Source organism: Babylonia areolata, chromosome 26 (genome assembly GCF_041734735.1).
Source record: "Babylonia areolata isolate BAREFJ2019XMU chromosome 26, ASM4173473v1, whole genome shotgun sequence".
Classification (NCBI taxonomy): Eukaryota; Metazoa; Mollusca; class Gastropoda; order Neogastropoda; family Buccinidae; genus Babylonia; species Babylonia areolata.
Window position 1 is genome coordinate 6,557,424 of NC_134901.1, and position 17,500 is coordinate 6,574,923.

Here is a 17,500-nt window from a genome sequence, read left to right on the forward strand (position 1 = left end):
GCAGTACATCCATCCCTCTTTCCACGTCAGTCAGGAACCTCGGTGTTGTCCTTGACAGTACACTGTCCAAGCAAAAATTTATCAGACATGTCAGTCCTGCTACTGTCAACTGCGGCGCATCAGTGCCGTCCGGAAATATCTGTCCACTGACGCAACATCTAGACTTGTCGTTTCTCTCATTCTCTCTTGCCTTGACTGCTTAACTTTCTATTGTCTGGTTTGCCTGCTTCATCCATTCAGTCCCTTCAGCACATACAATGTATATATATCTCTGTGTGAGTGCGTATATACATGTGTGTGTGTGTGTGTGTGTGTGTCGCTACTGTTGTCGAAATATATATATCAAGAGAGAGAGAGATTTGTATACATGTATCACACAAATGTAATTTACATTGGGAACAAATGAATTTACAAAATCATTTCAAATAATAGTAGACTGAATCTCTGCCATATAATGATATATTCTCTTTTCAACACAACATTTTGTGTATGTTGTGGATTTGAAAACAGGGTTATTTAAATGTTTAGATGGGGTGTGAGTTAAATGACAGTTGAAAGTGACAAAAAGACTATATATGTTGTGTGTGTGTGTGTGTGTGTGAGAGAGAGAGAGAGAGAGAGATTCTTATTGTGATGTTTGTGTTTGTGTGTGTGATTCTTGTCCTGGCTTATTTTACATGTACTAAGTGTCTTCCACACACACACACACGCACGCACAAACACAACACTAATTTTAGAAACAATAAAATTTACCAAAAATGGTTTATTTCTATACAAACCAGAAGGGATAATGAAAAACAACATACAAATTCAGGGTAACAGTTTCATTCAACAAGTCCACTTGAAGCTTGAAACTCAACTTCAACAACAACCAATTTTACATCAAAATCAACACTTTGTCCTGGCCACAAAAACAAACTTTGATTTTCTACAGATATACATATGTATATATATATATACATTACATACAGACTGTGAGAGACATTCCATAACATTTTCAATCACTTAGTGACTTACATAATCAAAACTGTACCAGAATTATTAACACTTGAATATTAACACTTGTAAGCAGAATTTTAAACAAAAACAACAACAACAACAAAAAAACAACAACCCCAACTGCTTAAACTGTTACAGAAATATACATTTTTTTATGTGGAAGATTATTTGCAGAGTGGAATGAAGAAAGTCAAAAAGGAGAATGAGATCAGCATAATGATGATGGATGCTTTGCATCATAACCTCATTCCCAGAAACCATGAATCTAACCAAACTAATCTTTTAACAGAAAATTACCAGCAGATTTAAGAACTAAACCATTAACTGATTAAACCCTCCCCCTTCACAAAAAAGGGGGGGGGGAGTTGGGGGGGGGGAGAACTGATGAGGGGAAAGAAGCAGGAATGACAACCACTCCACAGTAATTGGGAGACCAGACAAAATCAATCATTCACTGCCCATGTGATTACATTTTTCCTGGAATTAGTGGAAGGCACAATTTAATCTCTACATGGTAAGTTTGTCTTGATTAGAGAAATCTATTTTTACCTTCTTTTTTTTCTTTTTCTTTTTTTTAATCACAAGACACATACTTGGAACTGAAAAAAAAAAAAAAGAAAAAAAAAAAAAGAGAGACCAAGAATGGAAGAAACCAGACTCTAAACATTAGAAATGCTTGACCTGCATTACAGCCAAGTGCTTAGTGTGGCACTGTTAACACTGCCTTCTCAAAGGTTTGTGGTTCAAACCCACACAACAACCTCCAGTGGGTAAGTGATGTTTTTAATTGTTTCCTATAGATTTCCAAGGTCCCAGATATATTGCTGGTAAACGTTTCTGAAATGGCATCTTCAGGAAATTATTTTCTTTATTAAAAATTGTGTGTGAAAAACAGACATAACATGCAACACATTTGTACACAAAAACCAATTACATACAGTAATACCCAATGTGGAACAAAGATCGAGTGGCAAACATTTCATTGTAACTTCCAACTTAGCTACTGCTAAGTCTTCATGTCAAAGCTCACACAATGACTCCTTTATGTTCACTTCAAACTGTTCATAAAATTAACCACTTAAAAAAAATAAAATAAAAAATAACAAATCAGATCCCATGAACTTTTCAGATGATGTTATATATATATATATATAACTCAACAAGAAGCAAACATTCAATTTGAACACAAAGAAATCCACCACCAACACATGAGGGAATGAAACTGTCGAGTGCAATAACTGCTAGATTTAGGGATACTCAGAATAATGTAAATTTACTTTCAGTAAAATGTGTCCTTCTTTTATTTTTTGCAGATGACAAATTTACTGAATTAATAGCATTTATCTACACATCATTTATTAAAAAAATAAATAAATAAATAAAAATAAAAAGGATTGAGAGAGGGGGCAGGGGATGGTGGGGAGGGGTCTGCAGTATGTCTGCATCAGGGTTACAATCTATAGATAGCAGAGAATTGCATTAAATAGTGACAATAATGGTCACAGAAAGAACAATTATGATTTTAAAAAATAAAGAATAATTATAATTAAAAAATAATAAAATAAAAAACAGTAAAATTACTATATATGGAAGAAATGAAGTACTATAAGACAAGTTCAAATAAATGAAACATTTGTAATCAAAGAGATGAAAGTAGGACACCTGAATAAAATGAAGCTATTCATGCAAACAAACAAAAAAAAGTGTGTCAGGTTGAGACTCCAAGTCAATCACTAAGGGAGCTAATGTTCCCACTGTAAATTCCTTTCAGCAAAGTCATTTCCCCTGGACTGCAATGTCTCCCAGAAATGCTGCATCAGTATTGTAAATGAGTTGATATTGTATGCAATCAGGCACAATCATCAAAGCTGAACAGTATGTGAGTATGATATTGAGATGTGCCAGGTATATACATACCAAAACAAGTATGCACTGTCAATATGAATGGAATATATATTATTCACTGATCTTGGATTTCATTGATTAAATTTGCAAAGCACGCAACAGGAGCAGTGTTAAAACAAACATTAAGAAGCTAACCTCTAAAATCATTGCGTAGGTCATGTGAAATTTATATAGTTTATTTTCTTCTTCACTATAGAAATATTTCTGCTCCATTTTTTGTTGAATATTTCATGTCCATACAAACAGACACAATACCATTATGACTGAACTACACAGTGAGTACACAATAAAGAAATCTCACAAACCCAACACAGAAAAGTGACAAGCCAGGGGAGGTGATTTACACTGGCAAAGTGGAACAACTCCAGCATGATTCACAAGTGAACTGTCTACATTCAGTCTGGGGTGGTCAAACCAGTTTGGATGATCAGATCAGTCAAACAATGCTGTCTGTGTGTATGTGTGTATCACTATCAGGACTGATTCATTTTAGGCTATTTTGTGCAGTCCTACCATCCAGGTGGTTTGAGCAGCATTATCCCAGCACCACTCATCCCAAGCCCTCTGTACACAGCCACACCCAAGCTCACCTCAATCACTTCTCAGTCACTTTGGTCATGTTCGCTACGACACGTTCTGATTCAGTGTATGCAGAATGCCACCCAAGACTCCTACTGATGACAATAATCGCTTGGAAATAGAACCACACTCAGAAAGTGCCCCCACACCCACATCTCTCCAACAGTAGTCCACATGAATCTCCTGCACTGACCGGGAAAGGGACTGACCCTATTTTAAAACAGCTCCCTTCCTGACCTTCCTGGGTTAAGATGGTGGTGTAGTGAAGTATGTATGTGTGTCTTTACGCTGTGAATAAATTGCTGGGAATGTGTTATTACTGACTGTTGAAGTTGCATTATAATAAAGATTATTTCTGAGATTGTTGATTGCATTCAAAAGCCAAAAAAACCCTATTCAACAAAGCTGACAATACAATCATAAATGCAGCATGGTGATTATACTTTTTTGTTTTGTTTTGTTTTTGTTTTTGCTATCATCCTATTAGTTATATGTGGGTGAACTGAAATTAAAAGTGTGATGTTTCCATTTTCTGGGAAGTTTCTCAGCACACTGCAATGCAAAATTTGTCAACAGTGAAAGGCTTAAACATACATCAAGGCAAAGATCAAGTTCATGTCTACTCCTGCACTTTATATGTTCATGAAAAATTATATTAAAAAAAAAAACTTTTAAAGACAAAAGTGCTACAAGTGGCAATCTGTGGTTCATGTTTCTAGCTTTTGCATTATACTGTAAAAACCCCGTACAGTTGAGTTCCCTCATTTGTTGGCAAGGAAAAACACACAGATCAAAGTCCTTGCACATGCTACATACCTCTTGTCTCTCAGCTGGGCTCAGTTGGATGTCTACCAAATGTGATAACATTTATCAGTGTAACAGCAATCACAGATTTTTTTGTTTTAACCATGATCACATTCATAACAATCATCATGAAACTGCATGCAACAGTTAGAGAACCATACACACCACTGATCACCACTAAAAATATATGTCTGTAGGAGATTACCAGTATTGGTATTTCAGATTATCATCACATACACAACCATGTCCGTCTAGATACACAACTGAAGATGTGGCAAAGACGAATCCCAGAGCAGATGCTCACAATGTTTTTATGAAACAGCTTAAGAGTTGTTCGCCACTTCTGTTGGTGCAGAAATGAACTGGCAGTCCAGCCTATTACTGTTACTGTGTTAGCTGTCTATTGCACCAAGTCCACAGCTGATTCTTGGCAAGTGTAGTCAACCCTGAACAGTGAACCATTATCAGCCAGTCCTTTTCTTTCTTGCTCACTCAAGTTATTCAAGCAAGCTAACCATATGGGGCCATTTCAGGACCAACCTTTTTCTTAAGTCCCACCTTTATTTTTAACCCCATGCTTTCTTTTCTTAAGCCCTGCCATCATTTTTTTTTAAACTCCTGCCATGTTTTAAGCTCCACCCTTCTCTCATAAAGCCCAACCCGTCTTTTCTTTAACCTCCCCCCACCCCCTCCCAAGACATCAAGCTATGTTGACAAGAGCCGCTGAAGAGAAGCCTGATCACTTACTGACCATGCTGAAATATAGGCCTTAATCTTTTCTCTTTGTCTAATACCCCAAGAGTGTGAAGACCCACACAGCCGTCTTGACAAGAGGATCTTCAGCCCAATCACTGGTTGACCATGTTCTTTTCTTGCTGCTTCAATGCCACAAGACCCAAACAGCTGTCTTGACAAGAGGAGCTAATCACTGGTTGACCATGCTGATAGACAGGCTTTTTTCTAATGCCCCAAGGCCCAAACAGCCGTCTTGACAAGAGGATCTTCAGCCCAATCACAGGTTGACCATTTTCTTTTCCCTTTGTCTAATGCCCCAAGCCCAAAGCTAATCACTGGTTGACCTTGTTGAAAGACAGGCCTATTTCTTAAGCCCCATCTTGACAAGAGGATCTTGAGCCTGATCACTGGTTGACCATGCTGACCCCCGGTACAGAGCCATCAGCGGGGGTGTTGATGACGGTGAAGGTGGTCCCAGACTCTAGGTTGGTGTAGGTGGCACCCAGGGTGTCAAGGTTGATGGTGGTCAGCACCCCGGGGTTGCTGAGCAGGGTGCCCTGGCTGGTGGGATGGCTGGCCGTCACCACCTGCAGGTTCTGGATGGTGTAGGGCTGCGGCATCACCATGTCCACCACCTGCAGTAATCAATCATCATCCGTTACCAGGCAATCATCAACTATTATGTAATAACCTGGCAGGGAGTGGGGGAAAATCACCTGGAAGACCAAATGGAGCCACTTGAAAAAAAAATTGAAGAAAGTTATATTAACCCATTCAGTGCCAGGGAATTTTGTAAAGAAAAGAAAAAGGTGCTCTCTCCTTGCCAGGGAATTTTTAGGATTATTCAATGAAATAAATAATTCAAAATTATAATTAAAATAATCCAATATATTAGAACTTTAACATATGATACATTTCTTTTTTGAGCATCTCATGACACATGGAATATGTTTACAGCATGTAATAAACTTACTGCCAACTCACCTCCACCCCCAGGCCCAGGAATCTACTCTCACCTGTTGAGGAGGCTGGACCTAGGTACAATCGACTCTTACCTGTTGATGAGGCTGGACTTAAGTATCATCGACTCTTATCTGTTGAGGAAGCTGGACCTAGGTGTCACTGACTCGTACCTGTTGAGGAGGTTGGACCTAGGTATCACTGACTCTTACCTGATGAGGAGGCTGGACCTTGGTATCAATGACTTTTTTTTACCTGATGAGGGGGCTGGACCTTGGTATCAATGACTTTTACCTGATGAGGGGGCTGGACCTTGGTATCAATGACTTTTACCTGATGAGGGGGCTGGACCTTGGTATCAATGACTTTTACCTGATGAGGGGGCTGGACCTTGGTATCAATGACTCTTACCTGCTGAGGAGGCTGGACCTTGGTATCAATGACTTTTACCTGATGAGGGGGCTGGACCTTGGTATCAATGACTTTTACCTGATGAGGAGGCTGGACCTAGGTATCAATGACTTTTACCTGATGAGGGGGCTGGACCTAGGTATCACTGCCTCTTACCTTTTGAGGAGGCTGGAGCCTTGGTATCAATGACTTTTACCTGTTGAGGGGGCTGGACCCAGGTGTCGTTGCGAGTGACGGACGGGGGCACGACAGTCCACGGCAGACCACATGGGTAGGGCTCCTGGGTGGAGGTCATCTGTGGCTCATGGTGTTGGGTCACCAAGGGCACCTCTGACGTTGTGTCCTTCTTCACATCTTCAACAGCAACTACCACTTGAGGTTTTATTTCTTCTGCCACCGGTGTGGGTTCTGGTGGAAGCTGCTGTTGCTGCTGCTGTTCCTGTTGTTGCAGCTGCTGTTCCTGCTGTTGTTGCTGCTGCTGTTCCTGTTGTTGCTGCTGCTGTTGTTCCTGTTGTTGCTGCTGCTGTTGTTGCTGCTCTGTTGGCTGTTTTGCTTCCCCACCATCACGTTTGACAGCTTTGGATTTCTTCTTGGCTGGAGCGACTGCCTCCCCGATGGCTCCCATGCGTGTTCCGTCATATACTTTGACAAAGCGTCCTTTCATGACCTGGTGGATTTCGCTGCCTTCTGGGGGCTCTTTGATGTCCTCCTCTTGACGGTACAGTCCCGTGAAGGCCACCAATGATTGGGACGCTCTTTGTTTGACGTAGTCCATGTGGTACTGGTGAAGATGCTGTTTGAATTCTTTGGCCACATTCGACTGGAACTGACACAGCCGGCAGGGGTAGATCTTCAGCCCCTGGTGTTTGCGAGTGTGCAGGATGTGCTTGCGCATGTTTTCATGGGTATTGCACGCGTAGTCACAGTACAGACACTTGAAAGGTTTGATGCCAATGTGGATTCGCATGTGCCGTTTCAGGTGGGTCTTGCAACTCGATTTGTACGGGCAGTATTCACAAGGTATTTCCTTCACAGGCTGGTGAGTTTTTTGATGATTGCGGATCCTGGTCTTTGTCCCTGCTAGGCCACAGATATCACAGAGGTATTTCTTCTCCTTGGTGTGAGTGCACATGTGTTCCCTGAGCTCTCCTTTGAGCACAAAGGACAAATGACAGCCCTCCACTGTGCACTTGAAACGACGCTCTCCATGCCGCTTCATGTGCAACTGCAGCATCTTTTCTGCAAAGAATGTGGCGTTACAGATAGTGCACGGAAACTTGATCCCTTTCTTCTCATTTTCATGCACAGTTTTGTGGACAGTGTAACTGCTGCGTTTTCTGAATGTTTTCCCACACTCTTCACAGGGTATTGGCGTGAACCCTATGTGATCAAGCAGATGACGCCTGAGCGAGTTTGGGGCACTGAATGTCTTTGTACAATGACGACACTTGAAAGGTCTTTCTCCAGTATGATAGCGTAAATGCTCAATCAGATTGTTTTTCAGAATGAAGCGTCCACACTCTGGACAAGCAATGGAAGTTCTGTAATTGATTTTCTCCAGTTTTTTCAAGTGTTCCCCGTACAACTGGGTGACTGAATCTCGTCCTTGGCATGTACGTGCCACACCCTCTTCTGTGCTGACATGCAGGTGAACAAACTCAATGTGAAGTTGGTGATTCTGTTCATCAGCTGTCTTTTTGCCACAGTGAGGGCAGGTGTACAATTCCTCCTTGATACCATTTCTGTTCAGGTTCTTCTGATGGTAGCTCCCCGCACAGTGAATTTTATAGGATTTAGTGGACAGGAATATTTGAGAACAGGGTTCACATCGGGTAATCTGATTGGGGTGCTCCTCAACAGAATGGCTCCGAAGCTCCTTCATGTCCCCGGCAGCAAACTCACAGTACTTGCACGAAAAGATGTTCCATTTCTTGGCATCAGAACGCCTCAGCTTCAAAGCAGATTCATAGTCCGGATCATCTGCGTTATCCTCAGAGTTGTCCCCATCCTCCAAGTTTTCTTCAGCATCAGTTCCTGCCCCCTCTCCCTGACCTGTGGTGTTGGCTGGGCTGCCTTCTTTCACATCTCTTTCCACCGCCCCCAGCACCTCTTCCAAAGCATTGTTGTTGCTGATGTCAACTCTCTGGATCTCTGGAATGCCATTTTCTCCACTGCTGACAGTTTTTCCAGAGTCTTCCGTCTTCTCCATGGCCAGAACAGTCTCAATGGCTTGGGACACTGACTGTTCCTCTGTGCTCATGTCCTGAATGACTGTGGTGTCACTGTCATTCTCACTGTCAGAACTGCCACCACTGCTGAAGTATCTCTTGGGACGCTGCACAGATCGCCGTGGCCGCCCTCGTGTTGAGGATTGTTTGGGGTCCTTGGTGCCATCAGTCTTGGGCTTCTTATCACTGACCACTTTGTCTGTCTTTCTTGGCCTGCCTCTTTTTCTGGGCCCTGGAGGTCTGGGAGATTCTTCCAGTTTGTCTTCTTTCTTTTTTCTACCTCTCTTCTTTGGTGCCTTGACTGAGTTTTCTTCTGTGTCTTCTGTTTTAGGCAGGGGAGGTTTCGTATCTGATGCTGCTGTGTCCTCCATGAGAATCACATCGTCTGAGTTCCCCATCTCGGCCATCTGTTTCCTCCTCTCATGCTCTAGAACTCGCCTCTTGTGGAACGAGGTGTCGTTGTGCAAGGAAAGATCCTTCTGCTCAACAAAGGACCTCTTGCAGATGTCACACTTGTAGGGTCGGTCAGTGGTGTGACTGCGGTTGACGTGCTTCATCAAGTCGTACTGGCAGGTGAGGACTTTGTCGCACTGGGGACAGGGGAACAGGGGTGCCTCCTTCGTCTGGAACTGCACCACCTTACGATCACTGTGCCGGTACTCCATGTGGCGCCGCATGCGGACGGCCGAGTGCATCTGAATGCCACAGTAGTTGCACGTAATCTTGGAGTGGCACTCTCGGATGATGCACACATGGTTTTTGGCCACCGCCTGTTTATGCGGCTGTGACATGACATGCTGCAGAATCTGTTCTGCTGACTGCGTCTTGTACTTGCAGGTGACACACAGCAGGGGGCCAACCAAATGCTGACAGTTGGACATGTGGTTCTCAGACTGCAGATGGTCCAGAAGGTCACTGGCTCTGTTGAAATAATACTGACAGACATTACACTGATACAGGCACAGGCGAATGACATACTTGTTGTACTTGTTAAACATTTCCAGATTCTGTGGGTGTTTTCTGGCTCGCTGTCGATGGAACTGGGTCAAAAGATGGCGGGCCATTTCATATTTCCTGGCAAATGATTTGTTGCATATCACACAAGTGTGGCTGTCTGGCTCTGTCTTGATATTTGGCTCTGTTTTGATGCGGACCGTTTCACCACTGTTAACAGTGACCGGCAACCGCTTGCCTTCAGCGTCTGAAGTCTGCAGAGTTTCTGTGGAGCCTAACATGTATTCCTGGATTTCGTTATTCTTCTTGGCAATGTTGGCTTGGTGCTGCTTGGTTTCACAGTGCATGTCATACACTTTGATGCTATCAAAGTACAGATTGCATATCGCACACATTGCCACATTATTTTGCCGTCGCTTGATGAAGTTGACCTGAGAGTCCTCTGGAGCATTTTGAGGTACCATCATCTCTGCCATCACTCCCGTGATGGGGTCCAGGACCATAGAAGGAACGCCTTTTGTTGGAGGATCTTGCTGCTGTTGCTGGGATTTCCCACTCTTCTCCATGTGCTCTGCTGCCCTGTGCTCCTCAGTGTTCATGTGTGTGCTGTACTGCAGGCGATCGGTGAATGTCATCTTGCAAGTGTTGCAGTAGAAGGCTTTCATGCGCTTTATCATGGCTCTTTTGTTACGTTTAAGCGCCATCATCTGCCCCGGTTTCCACTTGCCTCCAGTGGGCTGGTGGGAGCGGTAGCGTTTGGCTGGTCCTTCCCCAGGCTTCCACTTTCCTCCTGTGTGGCTGGTTGGCGGACAGGGCTCTGGGAACTCCACATCTGAGTCATCCAGGTCTGAACCGTCTGAGGGAAACGCCATGACCCCTGTCTCCTCATCACTGCTGAACTCGAGGTTGCTCAAAATCATGGTGATGGGCAGGTCCACGTCGAACTCCTCTGGCAGACCTTTGCGTTTGCTTCGGGTGTTCCTGCCCACCGGTTCTGCATTCTTTTCTCCTACTTTGCGCTCCAACTCCAGCGACTGAAAGAAGTCTGGTCGAGACTGGGAGGAGGACCTCACCCCTTGCAAGACGGAGTTGGGGTCGATGGAGTTTTCATTGTTGGGGCTGAAAGCCGAGTCAATGAAATTGGACAAGGGCGTGGCCACGTCCACGTTCAGGCCGGATTCGGCCGGTTCACTGGCAGGCTGCACGGCATTGTAAGCATGGTCGATGATGTTGTGGGAGCTGGTCTGTGGGTGGTAGTCCCCCTGAGCTCCATACTGACCGTCAGATGGGTAGGAGGTCAGAGTGAAGTCTGCCTGGCCGAAAGTGGCGTTGTGGGATGTGGACGGCAGCGCGGAGGTCAGCACCCCTGTCTGCTGACCAGCTGGTCCCGGCGCCTGGCTGTAGCTCTGTCCGTACACCTGGGACTCCACACTGAAGCCTCCCTGCTGGTGTGAGGGTGGTGGTGGTGCTGCTGCCAGAGTGGGGGCAGGTTTCTTTGGGCAGCCTTTCTGCTTGTGACGCACATATTCCATCAGCCCCACAATGGTGGTCTGACACACTAGACACATGTGGGTGTCTGTGTCACCCGAATCCTCCTCCATTTCTGGAACAACATCCATAACATGCTCACTTATAATATGATAATGATACATACAGACCAGCGATAAATATACCTAACTGGAACTTATCAAATTTTGTGGATCTGCCCAAAACACACTGCCAAGTGACCCGTACACAGCCGTCAGCTGCACAGAGAGACTCCAAGGCCAATGTTGGCAAACAGCCAGGACCGTAGGCCTGATGTGTCCTCTGCCAGGACGACATGCATGTTGCCAACTGTGGTATTGCTGGCAGTCAGGAACCAGTAAGAGGCTGGGTCAAAACAGACAAGAGTGGCGGTTCTTTGTTGCTGTCCTACATGTCATGGGGCATAAATGGCAGTGCATAAGTTGCAGTCAATTGAAATAAGGACTGGACTCTCCCATCCCCTCTCCACCTAGTCTGAATGCAACAGATATAAAGAAAACAGACTGGTTCTTACTTTGATTTAATTATTTCTCCCCTCTTCCCACCTCATTTTTTCCCTTAATAAACCCTGGTGTATTATTTTTTTCTTTATTTTTAAATTAAAAATATACAGATCAAATAAAACATCACCTGAGATACTCAGATAGTAAGAAACAGTGGGAGTAAGAAAGCCAAAGAACAAATGTTTCTGACAATAAACTGTGCCTGAATGATGAGATTGCATGCTCTCTTCACTCTTTTGCAAGTTCCGGAATCCTGACAGAATTCTCAGATGTAAACCTACATTAAATGACTGAAGACTTTTTTTTCTTCTCTCTCTTTTTTTTTTTTTTTTTGTGTGTGTTCTTGAGCAATGCATAGCCTTTTTTAACTTACTGAATCAAAAGAAAAGGGTACCACAAACTTTCATTTTAATTCACCCCATGTTAAGTTTCAATGACCTCTTACTTGAGGAAAAGACCTGGTCCAAGAAATAACTGAAATAATATGTTTCTAAACATGATCAAGGCACTTGACTTTGAACCTTTTCTATCAGTTTCAAAGCCAATGAATATAAACCTCTCCCCACCAGAATCATATGTGTGTGTGTGTGTGTGTGTGTGTGTGTGTGCCTGTGTAAATGCATGCATGCAGATAGTGACTGTGTGTGCATGGGAGCATGAATGTGTTCATGCATGTGTTGAAGCAGTGAAGTTTCTGTGGGGAGTATGGGCAAGGGTTGGAATTCTGGCACCGTCTTCCTCCATAAACAAGCAGGACATCCAGGGACAAGGATGAGAAACTGCACGTGCATGTCAGCTTGACTTGAGCACGAGTAATGTGAGGTTGGCAAATGCCTGGCACAGAAGTGATAAACTCCTGCTCAGAATGGATGCCTCTACGTCAGAGCCCATCTTCTTCCTCCCTCCTCCCCTTCCCACCATCATCCTAACAACTTAAAAAATGAGGCTGAAGAAGCAGAGGTCTATGACACACGATGGTGGGGCACCCACCACCCTTAATGGTCTCATAAATGTTCCTGTCAGTCTGGTTCCGCATGCCAGTGTGTCTGTCTTAGCCTGCAAGTGCCAGAATTCATGGATGCACATTTTTCTTTCTACAATTCCACTCCCAGTTCCAACCTCCACCTCCACCCCACACCCCCTCCCAAGCCCCTACCACTCCCTCCTTCCATGCTCCCCATCTGTCTGCCATTATTACTTCCCCTGCCTATAATACTGCTGCTGACTCTGATTCTCCAACTTGGATATATACTGATTTCCCCCCCTTCAAGTTAAATTTTGTGTTCTGAGTACAAATGTGTGTGTGTGTGTGTGTGTGTGTGTGTGTGTGTGTGTGTGTGTGTGTGCAGGCATGGACGCTGAAGCATTTTACATCGTCAAACAAGCAAACCCTTTATGATTTATCTTCTTAAAAGAAAACACCAGACATAAAACAAGTCTGAAGCATTTTTCTCCTAAAATATCTGCACAAGCCTAGTTTTCATTTCCCTAAAAAATAAAAAAAATTTGCTCAAGTCGATAGACAAAGAACTTTGTTTTGAATTAAGGTATCAGCAATGTAATTGCTGAACCAGTTCAGGTTGCTCTTGAAGAGCTGGTGAGAGACTAAAAATGTAAAATGTAACTGTATAAACTATAAATCACTTTCTTTGGGAAGCATATTGATATATAATTCCTTGTTAAATTGTTTGGCTTGCTGAGTTTATCCTTTACATGGAAAATCCATCAGCCAGGTAGTAAATTGTTTTGTTCACACTGTACCTTGAAGCAACTTCCAGAATGCATCACTATCACTGTATCAGTGACTATCACTGACTCTAAAAAAACTGGATGAAAAATCAGTCACTATTATTGACTCACTCTGTACTAACTGATGTTAGTGTCTATCAAATAAGCTCAGACTCTTGCAGTCCCAGTCTTCCCTTTTGTTTTTAAGCAAGTGAAAACAATGAATGACAAGAGAGGCAAGGCCTTCAAGACTCACTTGTGATACACTTTAAAAAAAAAAATCTAATCGTTAAAATGTGTTCTGTATTTGTTATTATAAAGCTTTGCGTTTAAAAATTAATAATAATAATAAAATAAAAAAGTCCTAACCAGATTAAAGCAAATTAAGTCCCCTAGCATTAATTACAGAGTAATTTCCCTTCTTTACTATCTGCACCAAAACGTTTGCAAAATAAATCAAATTTCCATGCTTAGCAAAAGAAGTTCCTGTTTGAACAAAAAATGATAATAATGACTGCTCTTGTTGTTGTGTCAGAATGTCAGATCAAAGTGCCAAGTTTAGAGAATACAAAAAAATATAAATATAACAGTAATGCATATAATTGGGCTTCTTTTTTTCTTTTCTTTTTTTTTGTGCCCATCCCAGAGGTGCAATATTGTTTTAAACAAGATGACTGGAAAGAACTGAATTTTTCCTATTTTTATGCCTAATTTGGTATCAACTGACAAAGTATTTGCAGAGAAAATGTCAATGTTAAAGTTTACCACACACACACACACACACACAGACAACCGAACACCAGGTTAAAACATAGACTCACTTTGTTTACACAAGTGAGTCAAAAATACCCTTTAACATTTTAAGTTGGCACTGAGGGGTCAGAAAAGAAAACTGAAAGCAGTGTTCTCCTTCACCCACTTGACTGCTGAATGAATGCACAGAAAAAGAAGGTGGCAGAATGGTTAAGACACTCATCTGCCAATACAGTGTCAGTGACTGACTGAGGGCCTGGGTTCGATTCCTCTTCTTGCCCTTCCTCCCAAGTTTGACTGGAAAAAAAAACAACAACTGAGCATCTGGTCATTTGGATGAGATGATAAACCCAGGTCCTGTGTACAGCTTGCACTTGGTGCACTGAAATATAGTGAAAAAGAACCCAAGGCAACACAAGAGTTGCGATCTGGCAAAATTCTGCAGAAGAAATCCACTCTGATACTGGGTACTCAAACACATGCATGCACTCAAGGCCTGACCAACTGCATTGGAATATGCTGCTGGTCAGGCATGTGCCTAGTAGATGTGGTATAGTGTATTTTAGATGTTGAAAAGTGTATATGTCAGAATGCAGTGTCACCTCCTTGAGAAACTGAAACCGCAGACTGTTGGTGAGACGAGATGGTGTGGCATGAATATGGTATAACAACTTCTCCCTGTGTCAGTGTGCTTTTAGTTTTAACCAGTCTACTAGTGTCACTGATTACACTATTGTCAATAATTACTGAAATTGTACTTTAGACTCTACTCATAATTGTACTTATTTTGTATATATTTTTTAAATGCAGTAACAGGGGATGATTTTTGTTGAATCAAAGGTAAATTATGTTACGTTTTCAAAAAGATTATAAGAAAACATTAATGAAAACTCGAGATGCAAATTTATGTCAGTTACATATAGTCACACTTCTCATTCTCTTCACACACTGTGTATTTTAGCAATGCTCAAAGCTTCATCAAATTTGTCAAATTCATCAACAGCCACAAAATTTAATTTTTTTTAAAAGGTGTTGTTGTTTTTCCAAAATGCTGTCAATTAACACACACACACACACACACACAAGGATAAAGAGAGAGAGACAGAGACATAGAATGATAGATGTATGTGCTCAGTTCAACTTCAAGTGCATGATCAGCTCTTACAGTCTATCACAATGTGGTCATCAGTGTAGAGTACCCTGTACCACAAGTGTTGTTTTAAATATTAAAATAATACATGCACTGTTGTACTGTGTCATCAATCATGTTGTATTCAATATTAATAGTAATACTTGCTGTTAAAAAATATGAAGATATCAAACTATCAAACTGTGTCATGCATATGAATATGATACACTGAGTGATAGTGATACATACTAATAAACCACTTATAAGTTATATTAGTTGTGTAGGATATATCAAGTTTATAGCACACATCCACACAGTGACACTATTGGGGACAGATGGACATTTCTAACAATCTGAAAACGCCATTCACAATGAAAAGTAAAATTGCTGCTCAAATTCGAATGAAAGCTAATTACTAAATTAGTACCTTCAAGTTCAACTAGTTCCAGTTGTGCTCTCTTTCTTAATTTAATTGATAGACATGCAAAAAGCTGTTTTAATGATTATTTATATGTAAATATGTATAAAATACTTGGTTATAAGTAAAGTGATGGTTATATAACTTTATAAGTAAAGTGGAGTGATGGCCTGAAGGTAACGCATCACAGCTCAGCCGCCATTTTCTCCCCCTCCACTAGACCTTGAGTGATGGTCTGGACGCTAGTCATTCGAATGAGACAATTAACCGAGGTCCTGTGTGCAGCATGCGCTCAGTGCACATGAAAGAACCCACGGCAACAAATGGGTTGTTCCTGGCAAAATTCTGTAGAAAAGTCCACTTTGATAGGAAAAACAAATAAAACTACACGCTGGAAAAAATACACAAAAAAAGAAGAAAAAAAGGGTAGCGCTGTAGTGTAGCAACGCGTTCTCCCTGGGGAGAGCAGCACAAATTTCACACAGAGAAATCTGTTGCGATAAAAAGAAATACAAATACAAATCACATATTTTCCACACAGAGAAATCTGTTGCGATAAAAAGAAATACAAATACAAATCACATATTTTCCAGACATGATTGTAATTAACGTAAGATGCATATTTCATTGAAGTAGAACTGTGCATAAAAATATGAACTGGAAATCATTGTGAATATTTCTGCCTATGAAATGTGCTATAGTGCAGAATTTATAACACAGACCAATATCAAATGCTATTTTCAAAGCATTGTAATGTGTATATGTTGTACCTATGCATGATGAGGGAATAAAATTGGTTAAGTGGAAGTCACTACAAAAAATGTACACAACAACAGTACAAGTGAATATTCCAATGTGTGCTACAATAATACAATATTCTCATAGTAGTTAGTAAGTTAAGTAACAATACTATTACAGGCACTGATAGATACAGACTGGCACTGTACTACACAAAGGGTCTTGTAATGCTGTATGCTGTGGTCATAAAATACTGAGTGAATGGTGTCATTAGTGATTACATACAATGGTGATTTGCTTTAAAAATAAGTAAAAATCTGTCTTTCTCATCGTTTTATTTATTCTATTTGTCTTTGAATGAATGAATTGTCTTTTTGATGATGCATTACATACAGCAGTATTTCACATGGACTTGGGTCCAGTTGGTCCACTTTCAACTCTGTTACACACTTTAATCATATCATCTTTGTTGTAACATTACATGTGGCGAGGCTCGCCACCGCGGAAGTCTGATCACGTGACCAAGCGATCAAAACCACTGTTGTGAATAAATTGTAATCGAAGCCATTCAACTGTTGATTCAAAAGGGCAGGCGATCGAGCCAGCATATCTACGGGAGGAGACAGCGCAAGGCCTAATGGCCGACCCAAAACATAAACAGAAAAAATCAATTCTATGGTACACGAAACTCGTCAAAATCTTCCTTCTCCCATGTCGGGACAAAAAAATGCGAAGCTCTCCACGACTGAAAATTCGATCAAATAACGGTAAAGAAAGTGTTGTTATCCACTACTTCGAGCCATTTTAGTCTAAGTTACCCTTGATCAAAACTGACTAGATCTGTATCAAATTCATGGAAAATATTATTATAGCTGAAAATAAGAAATTTGTTAACTTACTGTTTGCGATAACCAAGCCAGTCAGTTCGCCCGGAAGCAAGTGCTCTCGATGTGCGCACGCGTGTTTGGGGTCTCGATGTTTGCCCTACGCATGACCCAACACAAGCAAATTTCTTCCGGGTTATTTTTGGAGGTTGGTTTGGATGCATCGTCTGCTACTGTGCTCAGTGTGTGCGTGTGTGCGTTTCAAACTTCTGCTTTTCATTGATGCCAGAAACACTGTTTGATTA

At 41.8% G+C, this 17,500-nt stretch overlaps 1 protein-coding gene across 1 annotated transcript; it reads right to left on the bottom strand.

Annotated features, from left to right (window-relative positions):
- Positions 1-4,932: 4,932 nt before the first annotated feature.
- On the bottom strand, positions 4,933-17,305 carry LOC143300427 (uncharacterized). The gene is made up of 3 exons (XM_076614077.1): positions 17,271-17,305; positions 6,590-11,178; positions 4,933-5,657 (listed from the first exon to the last, which is right to left on the bottom strand). The coding sequence occupies exons 2-3, from the start codon at positions 11,174-11,176 to the stop codon at positions 5,427-5,429; spliced, it is 4,818 nt and encodes a 1,605-aa protein (XP_076470192.1). The 5' UTR covers positions 11,177-11,178; positions 17,271-17,305; the 3' UTR covers positions 4,933-5,426.
- Positions 17,306-17,500: the final 195 nt, after the last annotated feature.

Excerpts from the sequence above, each read along its gene's own strand:
- LOC143300427 (XM_076614077.1), bottom strand. The coding sequence starts at position 11,176 with ATGGAGGAGGATTCGGGTGACACAGACACCCACATGTGTCTAGTGTGT. Across the intron at positions 5,658-6,589 it reads GGGTCCAGCCCCCTCAACAG|GTGGTGGACATGGTGATGCC; the intron begins GTAAAAGTCATT and ends TGATTACTGCAG.